The sequence below is a fragment of the Lepidochelys olivacea genome (genome assembly GCF_965140295.1).
Source record: "Lepidochelys olivacea isolate rLepOli2 genome assembly, chromosome: 3".
NCBI lineage: Eukaryota > Metazoa > Chordata > Testudines > Cheloniidae > Lepidochelys > Lepidochelys olivacea.
In genome coordinates this window covers 197,883,744-197,902,215 of record NC_140413.1, presented here as the reverse complement: position 1 = coordinate 197,902,215, position 18,472 = coordinate 197,883,744, and the positions used below count along the sequence as shown (strand labels likewise).

Sequence of the window (18,472 nt, the reverse complement as noted above, 5' to 3'; positions counted from 1 at the left end):
GGATGAGAGTGAGGCATAAATACTTAAAGACTGACAGATGTTTGGAGCATGGACAAGAAAAAAATGGAACACGTCTCCCACCCAGTCCTGAAAAAGAATGAGGATTTTAAAGGAAAATAAGGGATTTTAGGCTAGATTACAACCCCAGGGCACAACAGAGAACAAGATTGTATAGACATAGGTGCTCAATATCTTCCTTGCACAGCATGTGGTAAAGGACTAAGGCAGAATTAGTATTATTGATGAAAATATGGCTATGTCCCTAAACAAGAGTGCGATCTCAGGAAAAAAGGCTACTAAACTGACTGAGATCATTACATAAGAAGTCAGGACATAGAACCATGTCTTTTAATGAACTCTGTGCAGGCAGACCTCTGTGCCCCACAAAAGTCAGCTGGACCCTTCCACATAAAGCTCACTGCAAGGTTGGGGCCAAAGATTGGACAATGAAATAAAAGGGGTCTGTCTCCATCTATTGTCTCTTGTCTTATACTTATAATTGCAAGATCTTTGTGGCAGGGACTGTTTTGTTGTTTGTACAGCACCTAGCATAATGGGGACCTGATCCATGACTAGGGCTCCTAGATGCTAAATGAGTGTGGGGGGAAGGTTCAGATATAAATACAGCAAAAGAGTGCAAGAATCATGTGAAACGCAGGGGAAGAAAGCTGAAAGTGTGAAACTGATTTGTATCACAAACACTAACGAAGAAAAGAAGAAATCTGAAGCAACGTTGAAAAAAATGAAAAAAAATCACCACCATCTTCTTCATGTATTTAAAGAAGTTTAAGATAAAGCTGATTTGTGGAACTTCTAAAGGTTAGTGAAAGAAATTTTAAATAAGTGGACAAAAGTAAGATTCCAGAAAGGGAAATGATCTCTACAAGCATATGAGAAAATATTTAGTACAACTCAGCCGCCACATCAAAAGACTTTTGTGCCAATTAAAGTCTACGAAGAGAGGCAAAGGTTGACAGCTGGTCGGGTTACACTAATAGCTTAGAAGAGGTCTAAAGAAATTATGGAACTCAGAATTGATCTTTAATAAAACATTGTAAATAGGCCAAGTACAGAGGAGAGCAAACAATCCTAATTTTTCAGAACGGGAACAGGCAAGAGTCAAAACCTTTAAGACTGACATTGATGTAAGCAAAATTCAAAAGGTAGTAAGAGATGTTGATACAGGACACCTAAAAATATGACAGCAAATATTAAGCAGCATTGTTTCATAATTTGCAAGTCTTCTCTTGACAATGCTGATGACATTTGTGGAGAAGACACAAAGCAGATGGGGTTTAAACAATCAACATAATCTACTTGGATTTCAAAGCCACATTTTACACAATACTAACAACATATACATAAGGTTATTAAATATGGCATGAAAAGCATTCTCCTTGAATTAGCTAAAGTGACCAAGGGCAGATTCTTATAACCAGATTACAAAGTCAGATTGTAATACTAAATTACTGTGAGCTGTTTTCAAGTACAAGGATGCCAGTGAATGGAAAAGCCACAAGGCTCAGCATCAAAACTAATGCTTTCCATTCTAGACAGAATTTAATGATGCCAAGAAACTAACATGATAGAAAGGCAACAGATGCTCCTGAAGAGATAGGGAAAATATCTAAAAGCCAATTTGTGGAGTTTCCTCCTAATCTTTCCATCACAGATAATGAAGAGGGAGTTTGGCTCTATAAATCACCAGACAACCCAAGATCCATATGAATCTTCAGAAGCCCAGCACAGCTGTGACGGCAACCCCTCCACATGTTAGCATGGCCCCTCTTAAGTGCTATGCTCCCATGGTGTTTTCTCATGAAACTGTTCTTAAATCCTCCCTTACCCCAATAGGGTTTTCACGTGTCTCACCAATGCTACAGGCCATTGCCATGTAGGATACTGTCAGATACCCAGCAGGTATAAATCCGTATAGCAGCTATAATACACCCCAAAATACACAATCAAAGCTTTTCTTGATTACTAGGGCCCAACCCTTGCAATCTACCAGCAAAGGGGCTTCCTCAGAATCAAGGGAAGAAAGAATCACTCTCCAGACTAGCTGCTCCCACTCTTTATATCCCCCATCCCAAAAAACATCTGATCTGGCCCCTGTCCACATGAGGTAGTTGGGATGACTGGGCCCAACATGCCAAAGTTTGGGTGCAATACCAAACTAGGTGGGACCAAAATCAAATCCAAAGAGTTCTATAAAGACTAGCAGGACTAGCAGACAAGAGAGTTCATGATGTTCAATTTGAATAAGCACACTGTCACAGTTCAGTGTGGGAAATCATTAGTGATACATATTAAACATATGAATCCTACAAAAACGCAGAGCAGAAAGAACGAAATAGTAAACACGTTATATAGCTGCATGCAATATGCAGGCAGAACACTGTGATGCTCAAGTTTAAGTTACACACACAGCATTATAGCTGTTACAACTGCTATGGTGCTGCAAAACATTTTCGAGTTTTATTTTCATATGCTAACAACTTTCTGAAGCATTCATCATTTAGATTGAAATTTTCTATACTTGGTCTCCATTTTAGAATGTTTGAGTAAAATCCCATCAATCATTGTGGAGTTAAACATTAATGATGTATTGTGAAGATAATACAAAAACTTCCAAATTTGAATATTTCAAATTGGATGTGTGAATAGACCTTAAGAAGCTGTACACTCTGCTAAAGGCTGAAAAAAAATCCTTTTAAAAACATTAAATATTGGAAAATGTGGGACTGAGCATAATAAAAAGTAGAAAGCATTAGGATATTAGACGTACACCTGCATATAGTGGACATATGTTAGCAGTAGTTAACAACAGATATTTGGTGACAGGAATTTACAAGCTCAGCAGCTTTGGAAGAATGGGTGGTAGAGCATGTAAGGGCAAAAAGCAATTTAGTTCTACAAACCAGTTAGTTTCAGCCACTACAGGGCAGGGAGCAAGCAGTACCAGGAACCTCTGTAGAGCTAGCTTGGGTGGAAGGAAGAGGATCAAGCACTCTCAGGCACCCGAAAACTGGATTAAAAAGGGAGGGAACCAGGAAACACTCCAGCACCATCTACCATCAGGTACCAATGGAAGAATCAGAAAAACGTACCTCCTAACCCAGGATAAGCAGCAGATGAACCTTGTTTAAGAAAGAATGGACAATTAACCCCTATTACTTGAGGAAGTAGGGGGAGGAGGAAGGTAACTGGAAGAAGGTAGCAGGTAGGACAATGGATTTACATTACCACTAGAAGTTACTGCCCAGATTCTTTTCTCCCCTGCTTTTCCCAGAGGCAGGGCTCCCCAAAAACCTGTGTTCCCTGACAGGGCATCTTCCCTTGAAGCACCATGGAGAGGGAGAAAAGCCTTGGGTTGAATCTGCTTAGTTCCCTTAGGCTGTGTCTACATCAGGATTTTTCTAAATTCTACCATTACTGTTCTACAACATTGACAACCCCAGTCTCCAATAATCTTGAGTCAGGCCTCCAAACACCATGAGATTATTTTTAAAATCTTATGAGTTTAAGACAGTGAATTTTAGATTCATTTTTGAAGCTTTTCTCCCCAAACACAAGAGCTAGGAGCTTACTTAAAAAAAACCCCAAAACACTGAGATTTCCATTTCATCACCACACTTTCTGGTGAATTGGATTAAAGAAAAACATCACATATCATAAGATGTGATAAAGTTGGGAGACCCAGCTCTACCACCAATCAATTTCCCTAATGCTTGAAGCAGTGGGAGAATTTCAAAAAGTCCACAGTGTAAACAAGGCTTCTCAACACTAGATTCAACTCACCACCACACAACCCTCCCAGAAACAAGACAACTGCTGGGACACGGGGTGCTAAAACAGACCCTGACTTTGGCCGTGTCTATACTTACACCTAGGTCAGAGCTGCTGCAATAGATGCAGCAGTTCCATTTAGCGGGTCTGGTGAAGACCCACAAAGTCGACGGCAGAGCGCTCTCCCATCGACTTCCGCACTCCAGCTCCCCGAGAAGCATAAGGTACGTCATCAGGAGAGCATCTGAAGTAGCATAACTTAGGTCGATTTACAGCTGTAGTGTAGATCAGCACTTCCCTGCAGCCTGCCGCTTCACACAGCTCCCATGGGCTGGAAACGGTGAACCGCGGCCACTGGGAGCTGCGGGGGTCCGTGCCTGCAGACAGTCAATGTAAACAAAATGTCTCATGGCCCGCTAGCAGATTATCCTGATGGGCTGTGTGCCGAAGGTTGCTGACCGCTGTACTAAAGCAACATTTTAAAGTTGGGAGGGAACTCAAGCTCTCAAAAAAGTCAAGAAATTGTAAAAAAAAAAAAAAAAAAAAAAAAAAAAAAGTAAGTTTCCACTGCAACTCTAACTTTGCCTTTTTCACAGATGTGACATTTTCAATCCTATTTTTCTTGTAAAGTGTAAATTGATACATGACGGTAATAACATAGGCTATAAAATATACAGGATATAATATAGCCAAGATCAAGCTGTGGGGAAAACTCTGTTTTTGGAGGTTCCTAACTTTTGAAAGCTTAACTTCCCAACACTGACATTTTATTGCCATTTTGTTTCCCTTTCCACATTTAGTATTACATGACTTTTTTTGATCTTTTTACCTCTCCTTATCCAACATTTGATAATGGATATGGGAGTCATTTTCAATATAATGTCATTTTTTTCCATACATGACAGGAGAGAGTTCTCAAACATTTTAATATTTTATTTCTTCAAGAGTTTACAAAACTACAGTAAAAGTCCCACCCAATTCTGAGCTCTCCAATAATCTCCTAAAAATACACAAAAAACAGACATGCTACCCCAGACTAAATCAAATAACCCAGCAACAATATAAGCATAACAAGTTAACTGACTTTCTCACAGAGTCCACATAGGAATCAAACCTCACCCCCACCCAGCAAGGGAGAAAAGGTGAGCCTTACACCCTGAAGATGAAAGAACATGGGCTCTTCCAGACCTGGAGAAGAAACAACTTCCAAAGGCTTTAATGGAGAATGCCCTGCTGATTGAAACTTTAGCAATACATCACAGAAAGTCTCTTACAGCTTGTCTACATAAACAGTTAGTCCACTGCAAACTGGAGTGTGAATCTACTCTGCACTAGCCTGCTGCACATTAACTGTTCATGTGGCCACTGTTAAGTTACGTTCCTTAGCTTGCTTTGATCTACCCCATTTTGAAATGGGACTAGATCAAAGCACACTAACGAATGATTAGCATGAGACAGGCTAGTAGGGCTTAGATTCATGCCCCAGTTTGTGGTGGGCTCACTGTTTGTGTAGACAAGTCCTTCAACATAGTGTCCCCCACAACATTTAGGGCTTTATAGGTCATAACAACAGGATAGCTGGCCCCTTAAACGAAATTAGGCTCAGCTCTCCTGTACCAGTCCAGGTGCGCCTAGTTTGGTGTAACAGGAAGGTGGGGCTGCCTCTGGCAGTTATAAATAGAAGTCCAGAGTCCTGAGAAGGAGCTTAGAGGGAAAGTTTAGAACCCAGAATTAAGAGAAGAAAGACAGTCCAGTCATGAGAGTAAAGAAACCTCAGAGGAAGGGCAGATATGGGCTGGGAGCTTCAGGGAAGGGATGCTCCTGAATGAGGGAGTTCCCTCGTTGAGCAGTGGAGCCAGATCAGACTGATGAAAGCAGAAAGCAGTCAGGGGGTCACCCACAAACTTCCCCAGGCCAGAGAACCTGGGTCTAACAACTAAGAGCAGCAGAGGGAGAGGTCTGCTGGCTTTCTGAGCTGGAGAGCTGAAGCCAGAGGGTGGAAAGGACTGAAGATGGGGAATGATAGAGGGAATGAGCCCACTGATGTCTCTAGGCAAAAGCTAGAACTCTACACGAGAAGGACACAGGGCAGAGAAATACACCTGCTAAAGGGGCTCAGCTGGGGCACTGTGGGAGATGCCGAAGCCATACTTGATGCTGGATTGTTGTGATGAATGTACTATTTGGACTGTGCTGGGGAGATTCTGGTTTATGGTAGTGGGACTGTTGATAATAAATTAATCCCATAAAAAGCCTATTTATATACTCCAAAAGGCAGTTCTAAGTTTATTTGAAGAAGGAAACTAAGGTGAGGGGACACTTGCAGGGCAGCCCTGAGGCCATCAACAATAATCAACAACAGCTGGAAAAAAATTTCAATCCAGAAACCAGAAAACATGTGCAGGTCATAAAGCTCATAACAAACACCACTTTCCAAGCAGGCCACTGAACTCTGCACCAGCTTCAATTCCCATATACATTTTGAACTACCCCTATAGATAAACTTCTAGTGGAATATTCCCTTCTCAATACCCCAAATCCTAACAACATGATTTTGGGAAACCTTTAAAGACAGGGTGGAAATAAGCTTCTTCGATGGAATGGGTGTGGCTTTGGGTTGTTGTCTCCATATTTTGGATCTGTGATGTTTATTTCCTCTTCCTAGGTGTAGGACTGCACGTTGTATTAGTATCAATACTGGTCTTTGCACGCATTTCCTACTATTAACTTTCCTAGGTCACTGTGCTAGGTTAATTCTGCTGTCTCATATATTTGCAAGCCCTCCAATTATGTTTCTTTGGCAAAGTTGATCAAGTCTGAATTTACATCAAAAGGACAGCTAGAAAAGGCATACAATAAGCAGCTGCAAAAAATATAAAGGAGTATTCAGTTTTCTGCACTCTCAAAAAGAACCTTTGGGAGCTGGAAGTCCAGAAGGGTCCAACGCTACTTCTATAGAGCAGGAAACATTTCTGCTTGACAACTGACAAATGCTTCACTTTTGTGACAAAAATCAACTCCAAAGATTACCTGGAATGCTCAGTAAACCACAGTTCAAGTATCACTGTACTATAGAAGATAGAGAAAAGCTTTGGAGGAATACCTGAAAATTCAGCTCTGGTATAATGGGGAAGGCCTGAGAGGAGATAGGGTTCTGTAACATGCACCAAATATTGTAAAATTTGGGCCCATTCTAATCTCTTTTGGTAGTGAATTCTGTTCTTAGGACCTTTTATTATCAACATTCCATTCAATAGTTTTTTAACCTTCAATGAATGCAGCTGTATGGATGGATGGATTGTTGGTGGGAAAAACTCTCTCTACTATTCCCAGGTCCCAGCCTACCCAGGGTTTTGTAGATTAGGATCGAACTTAGAATTGGATCTGCGATTAGGTGGGGAGCCAGTGACTGTTCTAAAGCCCATATGTGAGGTGTTCTAATTTGTTCTTTTATTTTGGCCCATAATTTTTAAAAATAAATTTCAATTTCATTTTTCCCAATACATGTGAATATCTTTAATATTAATATTACAGAAAATCAATTTCTTTATTAAGGTGGTGTAAAACACAGCAGATAAACCAGCAAATCTTTTTATAGATTTCCATTTTTCCAAGGACAGGAGTATTTTGATGATTGCTGCTAGTCAAATTAGAGAGACAAGGTGGGTGAGGTAACATCTTGTATGGGACCGGTTTCTGTTGGTGAGAGGGACAAACTTTCGATCTTACACAGAGCTCTGTGTAGGATACCATGGAGAAACCTAACAGTGGAAAAATTGGAACAAAAATCTCTGAGGAATATGTACATATGAAGTCCCAGCTCAATTTCCAGACAGACATTAAACAAAATTAGTCCATTTTGTCAAAGCATCTGCCAGGCAGTTTCCAATTCTGTACCACACTCCAAATTACCTGTATTTTATTTTGAAGCATGGCTAGTCAGATAATGAGTAAAAGGCCCAGGGATGAACTATGAAATACTGAAGCTAAGGAATCAAAAAGTGATGCATAGCAAAATCAATAAGAGAAGAAAAAAAAAGGCTCACATCAGGGTCATAAGATAGAATTCTGGGATCTCCTCTTCAATTATTTGCTTGTGTTATTTTCAGAACTCATCAGCAACTGTGCATTCAGCATATGTATATAGATAGGACTAAACAAGTACTAGACTAAAATTTTAAGATTTAATTTAATCGATCAACTAAAGGTGTTTGGCAAGAAATGCTATGGTTTATCGTGTGAGAGATCAAGTGGAGAGAGAGATTCTTATACTTTGGACTGATAACATCAGAAAATTAGTCTGTTAAAAATAGCAGTTCAAAGTGTCACTCATCAATAGTCAACTAGCACTAGAAAACCTATGTAGATAGAATGAGGCAAGAGATTTAGATTAAGGTTTAGCAATTCAGATTATAAACAGAATTTGTAATAAAAGATTACACAGAGAACACCTATTCTGGGTGATGTTTTCAAAAGCACCTAAGAGATTCAGAAGCACAAGTCCCATTGAAAGTCTCTTCCAATTTTATAAGCTATTTTAGAATAAGATGTGCTTTTTCTTAGTGGGCATGCTGTCAAATAATTGTACCACTTTCCCCCTAATGTTTTCATACAAATCTAGATGGCCAGTCTTTACAAAAGCTGGCAGCAGCAGACATAAGGGGGAGAATAAAAAATTTGAACAAGTATTTAATTAAGCTTGGATAGTCTAAGATTGGATATAATGGTAACATAGATTGGAAGGAAATCTTTCAACAATTTCTGCTAAACACTACTACATTAGTACTGAAATAAAGCTAAAAAGCAAATCTGGAACCTAAACTTAGCCACTCAGAAATTCCAAAACCTGTCTCAGTATCCACTAACATAATATATATAGTAACTGTGCCACCGACTGCCATGGGAGGTCACCACACAAAGGACAGAGAAAAGCAGAAGGTGGTTTCTTTTCACAGAGCTCAGTAAAAGCAGATTAAATGTTTGAAATATTCAAAACAGATCTCCCTTTTGGCAAAGTCCAAGATGGAAATGATCCAGCATCAGTAAAATAATTGAACAGGTTGTGCTGTAGGCCTATTAAATTTTATTTGAAAATATAAAAATTCATGAGCTTTTACGCAAAAAGCTATTTTCAAAATAGTCAAGTCAGACTGACGTTCACACACACACACTTTTTTTTGGTAACACAACATTTAAAATAGAATACAACAGTTAACTCCAGTACCCTATTTTAAAGAAAAAAAAATGCATTTCTACAAGTTTACTTAAAATGTCAAATGAGAAAATGGTGCATTTAACTGATCCTTACTTTTAGAATATTTTGGGTTTCATTCCACTTGTTTGTCCACTCTTTGGTCAGCTCTTGTACCTATGAAATAAAACAAAAAGATAACATCCTATATTAAACTAGTCTTGTTTGAAATACCACACTTACTCTCACAAAGGGCTTGGCACAAAATTTCAGAGAACAACTTAAAATGCCAAATATTTGCCAAGTTTGTTGCTCCCTGCAACTGATTCCACTTCTAATATTGGGATAATAATTCAATTTCACCACAATCTGTTACAGTGGCCACTTAAACTTTCCCCTGTTTAAGTGGCCACTGTGCTACTTACGGATTTGTTTGTAATAATTATTTGCCAAATATACAGCAAGACGACAAAAACAATAGGCTATCATAACTCTGATTTTTCATCTTTTTAGAAAGGAAAAGATATTTAAGATTACAAAGGATGTAGTGAAAACTCCAATTTGTAATGTTTCATAAGAACAAGGATGTAAAGGGATGGTCATTTAAAATAATGGCAGGTAATTTCTGAACAAATAAAAGGATTTATTACGTGCCGTGCTTAGTCAATCCTATGAAATCTACAGCCACAGAATGAGTTAAAGGTTATACCCAAATTTTATAATGAACTGGAATAATTTTAGAATCAACTGTCACTGTGATTATGCAAGGTAAGGTAAGAGTAGTCATGATTCAGGCCATACGTTGTCCAAAAAGGTTTACAAAAGCTAATAATTACAGAAATGTTTTTGTGGTACAGTAAAAGCTTTCTGATCTGGCATGTTGGAGGAATGGGGGGGTGCCAGAAAAATTCCGGTTAACTAAGAGGGTGTAAGAGTAAGGGTCTGGGTGTGGGAGGGGGCTCAGGGAGGGAGATTGGCTGCGGGAGGGGGCTCGGAGCAAGGGGTTAGGGCGCAGGAGGGCTGCAGGGTGCCAAATCCAGGTGGCACTCACCTCAGGCAGGTCCCCACAAGCAGCGACATGTCCCTGCTGCTCCTAGGTGGACGGGTAGCTAGGCGGCTCTGCATGCTGCCTCCGCCCACAGGCACCACCCCCACAGCTCCCATTGGCCATGGTTCCTGGACAATGGGAACTGCGGAGCCAACACACAGGGCAGGGCAGCACACAGAGCCACCTAACCACATCTCCGCCTAGGAGCAGCGGAGACATGTCACCGTTAGCAGGGAGCCGCCTGAGGTAAGCACTTCCCAGATCCGGCACCCCGAAACCCCAACCCCCGGCCACAAGCCCCCTCCTGCAGCCAAACTCCCTCCCAGAGCCTGCACCGCACACCCCCTCCCACACTCTGAACCCCTCATGGCCATTCCTCTGCCTAGGAGCAGCAGGGACATGTCGCCGCTTCCGGGGAGCCATGCGGAGCCACATAGGGAGCCTGCCATCCCCGCGCTAACCGGACTATAAATTGGACTTTCAATGAAGATCAGAAATGCCAGTTTATAGAGCTTTCTGGCTGGTAAAGTGCCAGATAACACAGCTTTTACTGTATTTTTATGTTTCCACTCTCCAATGCATGGGATTTATATTCACTTTAAGACTATGTAAAATCAAGGAACAAAAACTAAAGAGTATAAATCTTTTTATTTGAAGTGTTTATATACTTAAATTTAAAAAATTCAAATTCTTAATAATAAGAGTATCCTAGAATGCCTATTATAAATATATGTCAGATTATGGCTCAAGAAATCTTAGACGTGTGTAACTCTGCATATCTGTACAAAGACAAACCTGTCATGTTACCTTATTCCCTATGATAAAAATTAAATTTCAAAACTGAAATCCCTGATGAAGGCTATATTTCTTTGATTTATATACATAAAAAGCACTTATCCCAGGCTCTCTAAATAGCTGACATAATGCATACAAGGATGTAGTCAGTATAAATTGTTCACTGTCCTCGGACACTGTCTTTTATTCCCAAGCAATATTTGATAATTACTTCTCTTGATTTTTTCACCGTGGAATTAAGTTTATACATCTTTTACTACCTGAATCTACTTTCAAGTGATGAAATGCTTAAACTCAAGACTAACTGCTTCTGTCTCCTTTAAGATTTATATGTAAATTGATCATGTACTTGGAGGGACAAATAGCAATGCTTCCCTTCACAGCTCTGCCCAAATTACCTCCATCTTGATTTGCAACCATATCCTTCAGTTTCACAGTCGGCTTTATTTGTGGACAGGCTACAAATTAAGATGCACTGTGTGGTAGTTACATAATATGGTCCACTGTCCACCAGGGAATAAGTTGAAATTATAAATGAAATGAGTAGCTCATTTTCACCTGTAACCTAGGATTTAAACTCAGAGAGGAAAAGATAATACTTCTCTCCACTGTGCCACCTAGGTCCAGAATGCTGACAATCAGAATATTAGTCTTGTCAATATTTTCTTTTGTTTTTTAAAGAAAAAAATATAAGGGAATCCTGATGCTCATCACCTCTACCTTCACCATTTCTGGAGAATTTTTAATGCACATGAGTTGTTTAAAATAGTTTCTCTAACACAGCAATTAATTCCTTCAAGAGAACTACTATGAACTAGCCAATTTAAATATGGTAACAAAGTCTTTAGACCTGTAGAATCAAATTCACTATTGCAGCCATTCAGTTATAGAACAGCTTTACCCTTTTTAATATGTGTGAAGAATTTGCAGTAATTCAGTAATTATGCTTGTGGTAATTATCTTAAGCAGCAATCTCATAACATATTAATGAGGTTGACAGTGGACAATAAAACATACTCGATAAACATCCCACATAGTGAGGACAACACTTCTGAATAGGACAAGCAATGAATATTATCAGACATGAAAAATATATTCCAATTAATACCATACATTTAGCAGTTTCTACCACCCACCTAAACGTTCGTAACAACAATACTCAGGGAACGCTGTGTGTATTTATTCAACTGTGATTCAGATTAAATTAATATTAATCAGTATTTTTAAACAAATATTTTAAGGAGGAAAAGCATTGTTGTAACTTAATGTTCAAACTACTATTATTCACGTTCCGCCACAGGTACTGAACACAGTACAGAAAGCTAGTTTTTTAGTGTAGGATAACTATTATAAATGTGCTCCAGGCAGAAACATGGCTTACAAGAGACCTTATTCTCCTTGGTTTTACACCAGTGAATCTACTATTTTGCCTATGCTGGTATCAAATTTAGCTTAACCCATTGAAAGAGCCTGAGTTTAAAAAAAAAAAAAAGAGAGAGAGAAACCTAGATAATTTGTAGTTTCATGTTTTTTAAACAAAAATGTAAAAGTTTTTCAGATGACATCAACTTGCCCTAAAAAATTAGTATTATGATCAAGAGTCATAATAATAATGTAAAGAGATAACGTATAGTATCAATTAGTTGAGTCAAAAATGTGTTTCCTAAAGGAGATATACTAATTCCACAGATTTTAGCAGACTGAGTAATTATAATGAGCCAAATCCTCAGGCAGCTTCAATGGAATTATACCAGTTTACACCAGCAGAGGAACTGGCCCAAAGTTTTTAGAAGACCATACATCCACATTTGATCCTTAAAGTAGGGTTGCAAGTTTCTATTTGCAGAAAACTGAACACCTTTTCCACACCCCCTATTCACCCCTTCACCGAGGCCTTGTCCCTGCTCACTCCATCCCCCATCCTCCGTCGCTTGCTCTCCCCCACCCTCAGTCACTCGCTCATTTTCACTAGGCTGGGGCAGGGGGTTGGGGGTGCAAGAGGGGGTGAGGGCTCTGCGGTGGGGCTGGCGATGAGGGGTTTGGGGTGCAGAGGGGGTTCCGCACTGGGCCAAGGGGTTCGGAGTGTGGAATAAGGCTCCAGGCTGGGGCAGGGGGTTGGGGCATGTGAAGGGGTATGGGCCAGAAATGAGGGGTTCAGGGTGTGGGAGGGGGCTCTGGGCTGGGGCAGAAGGTCAGGGTGTGGGAGGGGGGTGAGGGCTCTGGGCTGGGGCTGAGGGGTTCATAGGGCAGGAAGGGGCTCAGGGCTGGGGCGAGGGATTGGGGCGCAGGACCAGGTTTGGGGTGCGGGTGCTTACTTCAGGCACCACCCCTGCAGCTCTCATTTGCCTGTGGTTCCTGGCCAATGGGAGCTGCGGAGCCAGGATTCAAGGTGGGGGCAGCGTGCAGAGCCCCCATGGCCGCTCCTATACTTAGGAGCCAGAGAGAGATGCTGGCAGCTTCCCAGGAGCCATACAGAGCTAGGCAGGTACCCTGCCTGCCTCACTACTAGTGGCCAACTGGACTTTTAACATCCCAGTCAGCAGTGCTGACCAGAGCCAGCAGGGTCCCTTTGCGACTGGGTGTTCCCGTCAAAAACCAGACGCCCAGCAACCCTACCTTAAAGATCCTAAATACTCCCCTCCCTCACAAATCTGATTAATGCTACCTCTTTGTACAGTCTGCTATTGTCTAAATATGATCAACATGAAGCAGATCTTAATCCTTTACTAAGAGGGTTAAATTCTCAGATATGAAAGATATAGGTTCATTACGTCTAGACTTATATGTTCAATTATCACTACTGCACGTTAAAATAGCTGATTAGGTATCTAAATAACCATTTGCATATGGTTATACCAGATCGGAAGGCAGACCAACATTACTTCCTGAAAACTTGCCCCAGATTCTTAGAACACATTATGGCAAGTTTAGAAACTAGAAACATGAATTAGTCCAACACTATACCAGAATTTAATGTGCATTTTTCTGTGGGCATTGCATTCTTTTTCTGACTCTCCATATTATAGTCTACTATTACCTTTCTCAAAAAGTTTTAATATACACAGAGAAGAGAAAAGGAGATTTGCCCAGGGAACAAGATTTTCCATTATTCAAACATGAGTCAGTTAAATATATTTCAAGAAAGCATGCAAGAGTATTTACAATGTATTTTCTTCTGTTGCACTGTTTATGTGAAATACAGTGTAACAAGTAATAGAATTACAAATTCTAATTTATTATAAAAAGTTAAAAAAATAAATCTGAGGTTTTTACATCTAGTTGAATTCAAGAAAATGCTGCTTTGTAAAATAAATGAACAAACAAATAAATAAATGGACAAACAAACCACAACATTAAAGCCAGTGTTTATAAGTGTGTATACCAAAAAGTTCCTGAAAATGAGCTGTTATTGCTCCAGCATCCAGGCCACATTTATCTCTAAAATAAATATCAAATTATAACTTACTCTTGCTTCATTCTGCTGAAGCTTCTCCTCCATACTTAAAGCTGTTGGAGAATCCAAGAGTGCAATCTAAATTGTAAAACAATACACATCAGTATACAGGAAAATAAACAGTACAATGGATGGTGGATTAGAAGGCATGAAATATTATTGGGCAGGTATTTTAATAAATTTGTGTAGTATATCTTATTCTAGTCTTTATCTGGAGTGGATGACATTTCATCTTTATCCATATAAAACATTCACATTAGTGGCAATCTTGTCAAAGTATAAATTTGAAATACAATTTTATTTTTTAATTTTACATACACACTTTTACTGATTTGTCTACATTCATATTCTGCTGAAGGCACAACATTTTGACAAACTGGCTCTACAAAATCAATTTTTTAGAAATGCAATAGATGACAATTTCCTATGCATGAGTGTCTATTTAACTATTCTGCTATAAACATTTCTATGAGTATGACATTTGTATTGCAAAAATATATCTTGTTAATTTGATTGTGGAACATGAAAATTACTAATACTTATATAACAAAGAAAACTGCTTATATTTTTGTAACGTTGACTAGTGTTGGATTTTGGGTAAATAATTATCAATGAGCCATGGTGGCATTTGCAATACAATATTCTGGGAATATAAAGACTCTCCATAGAAGAAATTATACAGGGATTTATATTCTATTGTACACATTTACCACCACCTGCTGTTTTACCAACCAGCACAAATTCAATTAATTTAGTCTTCCTTGGCCCTGTATCCCTCACAGACATTTATAACATAAGATTTGACATTCTCTGGAATTCTTCATAGCATAGCCATATTTATTTTGTGATATCTACTCTTTTACACCTTGGAACAATGTCAAAGTATTAGATCTTCAAAGCAGTCTAAAATATGTGTACCCAGAGTTTGCAAAGTCAAGCCATATTTCAGAAATAAAAATTGTCAGCTTGCCAGCAAAATCACTCAACTTTTCCCCCAGACAAGCACAGGACAAAGCACAGAGTACAGCAGAGTAATTCAACCCTCATGGAGTGTTTTCAGTTTTACTATTTACAATACAGTAGAATTGTACTAATATGTCCTTTAGTAATCCGCAAACCTGATATTTTTCACGAAATATGCAAGGGGACCTCATCCCATTTCTCAGCAAATATTTAAGCAGGATACTGTGGACAATTACGTTTTCACTTTGTTTTATTTTAGAAAAAGTCCCAAACTACACTGACTAGCTTTGGACATTTCATACCATAATTAAACGAAATTATTTTTACTTATAAAAATAAATTAAAGAGTACAATTTTTAATACAGTTTATTTGCACCTTCCCAATCATGTTTGTTCAATTAGAAAATCTGATAACGCACAATAGCATTGTTTGGAAGTCTCCATTAGCCAGATTCTACTATAGACCTTTAAATCACGTTCCTTAATTTCAAGAATCACCAGAGACAGATATTCAAGTTAATTAGTTTACAGCACCCAAAAGAGATAACAAAAACTAAACAGAATAAGGATAAATAGATACAAAAAAATAGAGGGACTGTACTGCTTAGTACTGGATAGAGAATTCTTTTGATGCCAACCAGCATTCCATACAATACCTTTAGTATGGAATGAAGCACAATTCCAAAGCAGCTGTGCTTCTTTATATATGATCTCTTAATATGCATATTTGACACTCAAAACTGTGCACTGAAGATGACAAGTACTCCTCAACTGAATAGGGGTCCTGGGATGAACACTCCTGTGAACCTTACCTATGGAGTCATCAATTCATATTTACATCTATATTTACAGTATGATTAGGCTTAACCGTTCCATTTTTCTCAGAACTTAACAGCACGGCGCCTTTCAGGGAATCAGACACTGAAACTTTATGAAAAATATACATTCATTTCAATAGAATTAACGTATTGTTGTTATTTAGAGTGACTATTAGGTGGACAGAGCTGTAACACCTACAATTTCTTCACTGGTTCATTGGTAGCTGAATGAATCACATATTTCAAATCCAGCCTGGATTCTTACAAATGGTCTTTAAGAAGGAAACAAGTTTTGTTCAGTCCAGCAATTAGAAGGTTAAGCAGCATCGCATAAATGATAAACAAATTAAAATAGAGTTTAACAACTGGAATTTCTTAACCTATTAAAAATGGTCACCTTGCTAAAATAGGTGAGAGGTCTGGCAGTATGGGAGTCAATATCAAATACTATTTTTAAAAACTTTCTGCTATAGTAAAATTAAAAACCTTCAGTGTTAAAGAAATGTAAAACCTGGAGTTTCTCTTCTAAATATAACCAGTTTTACCATCTTTAATTAGACTCCCATACTTTTAGGTGTCCAAAAAAATCACTTCCCTAAAACATAACCAGCAACAGACTAATAGCAAGACTAATTAAACAACTATTTTTCTAATAAAATTTAAATGTCTTACGTTCTGAACTTTCTGATTTGAAGACTGAGAAAAATGGGTGGAATGTGTCCTTTCATCTTTATTGAATAATCAATTTATTTTATTCATAGTTTGCACTTTGTACTATATGGAGGTATCAACAATATTTTTAGATGTTTGCTAAGCACACTATTTGCTCTCTGGAGTACTACATAGTCAAAGACGTTGTGGTTACAAGCTTTTCAAATACCCTACCTTTCTCTACAGTATAATATTTACAAGTCTTAACATGAATTTAATCTTATTTACAAAGTATGTGTTCAGATATTTTATGGTATCTTGAATATTCTTGCGCTGAAAAAAATGTACAAGGGTATCTTTTCAACCCACCAAGCTAGGCATACCTATTTCTTTATTGTTAATGGGGTGGTGCACCTAAATGCCCATATGCTGCAGTGAATACTTACCCACAACATATAATTATGTTCTAATCATATCAAGGCGAGGTAAAAAATTTTACACAAAAGCAGATATCACACTGGCCAATTGGAAGCCAATTCAAAGAAGAAAATTACATTCATTCATGACTTCACAGTGCTTGTTTATTCAGGTCAATATAATGAAAAAAGATAATGATCTCATTAGGATCTAGAAATAGATGCTGTTACTCAGCGAAAATTTTACATAAATCTAAAACTAACCTGATTCCCTTGAGCAAGCAAGGTTTTTAATCGGGCTATTTCAGCTCTCAGCTCACGAATTAGTTTGACGTTAGGATCCTCATTAATAGTGGGCTTGTTGATGATGTTTTTGGCTCTATTTGCATAGCGAAGTGTACTTAAGGTTTCTCCATAATTGACATCAGCAGGTGAAATAGCTGAGAATTAATTCAGAAATAGTTTAGCCAGCACCAAATGTTTCACTTAATAAAGTTGGTTTGTAATTTAATATGTCAGATAGGCATCTTTTGGATGGAGAGAAAACAAGCTCAATTATTCAGAGATTATAAAAAAATCTTGCCATCAAACTACCTGGTTTTTATAAAACTCAGAGGTTCATCAACTCAATGGTGAGGATACCATGCTCCTTGAATGTATTCCCTATATAACAGAGTTCAAACTCAAGAACAGGAGAAAGCAGTTTATTCTAATTCTCAATACCATCTTCAAATGAGGAAGTTGGTTCAAGCAAACGACAACACTAATTGTCCATTTTTAAAGGAATTTATAGGATATACCTTGACATAAAAAAGAACAGAGAAGAAACCACAGCACCCACTTATAAACTTGGTCTTTGGGCTGAGCTGTGGGTATATGGCAGCACACAGTACTATCCTTGAACTAACTGCTTCCAAGGCTCACATGATGCACAAAAGGACTCCAATAGTGCTTTTCTACAAAGGCAATTTAATGAGAAAGAACAAGAACATTTTACTGAATATGTCAATAAATGTTTTCTTCACATATTTTTCCAGTATAGCAGCCATACATTACTGCTTCTAAAAGCAAATGGACAAGATATTCCCAAGGTTTTTAAAAAATGAATCCTCAAATACAAGTAGAGTAGCAAGGTTTGGGACAGATATTCCATAGTGGTATCTATCATCATAGCACAGGAAAATAGGACACTACTCGAGAGAAGAGATGGGATACTGACCTTCACTAACAAGATGTTTAACACCTTTATAAGACTGAACAGAATAGCAGAATGAGACTATGTGGGCTCTGAGAAAGTAACTAAACAATCATCAGTAGAAGAATGAGGTATTTTCTCTTTGCCTCATT

General features: G+C 38.5%; 1 protein-coding gene across 3 annotated transcripts in view; it reads right to left on the bottom strand.

Moving 5' to 3' along the window:
* The window catches only part of KIF16B (kinesin family member 16B), a 243,612-nt gene that overhangs the window by 167,414 nt on the left and 57,726 nt on the right, over window positions 1-18,472 (bottom strand). For all 3 annotated transcript variants that reach the window (XM_084622343.1, XM_084622344.1, XM_084622342.1), the window contains exons 10-12: window positions 17,390-17,565; window positions 14,290-14,355; window positions 9,098-9,157 (exon numbers count right to left, since the gene is read on the bottom strand). In XM_084622343.1, coding sequence (XP_084478469.1) covers window positions 9,098-9,157; window positions 14,290-14,355; window positions 17,390-17,565 — 302 coding nt within the window. The remainder of the gene's footprint in view (window positions 1-9,097; window positions 9,158-14,289; window positions 14,356-17,389; window positions 17,566-18,472) is intronic.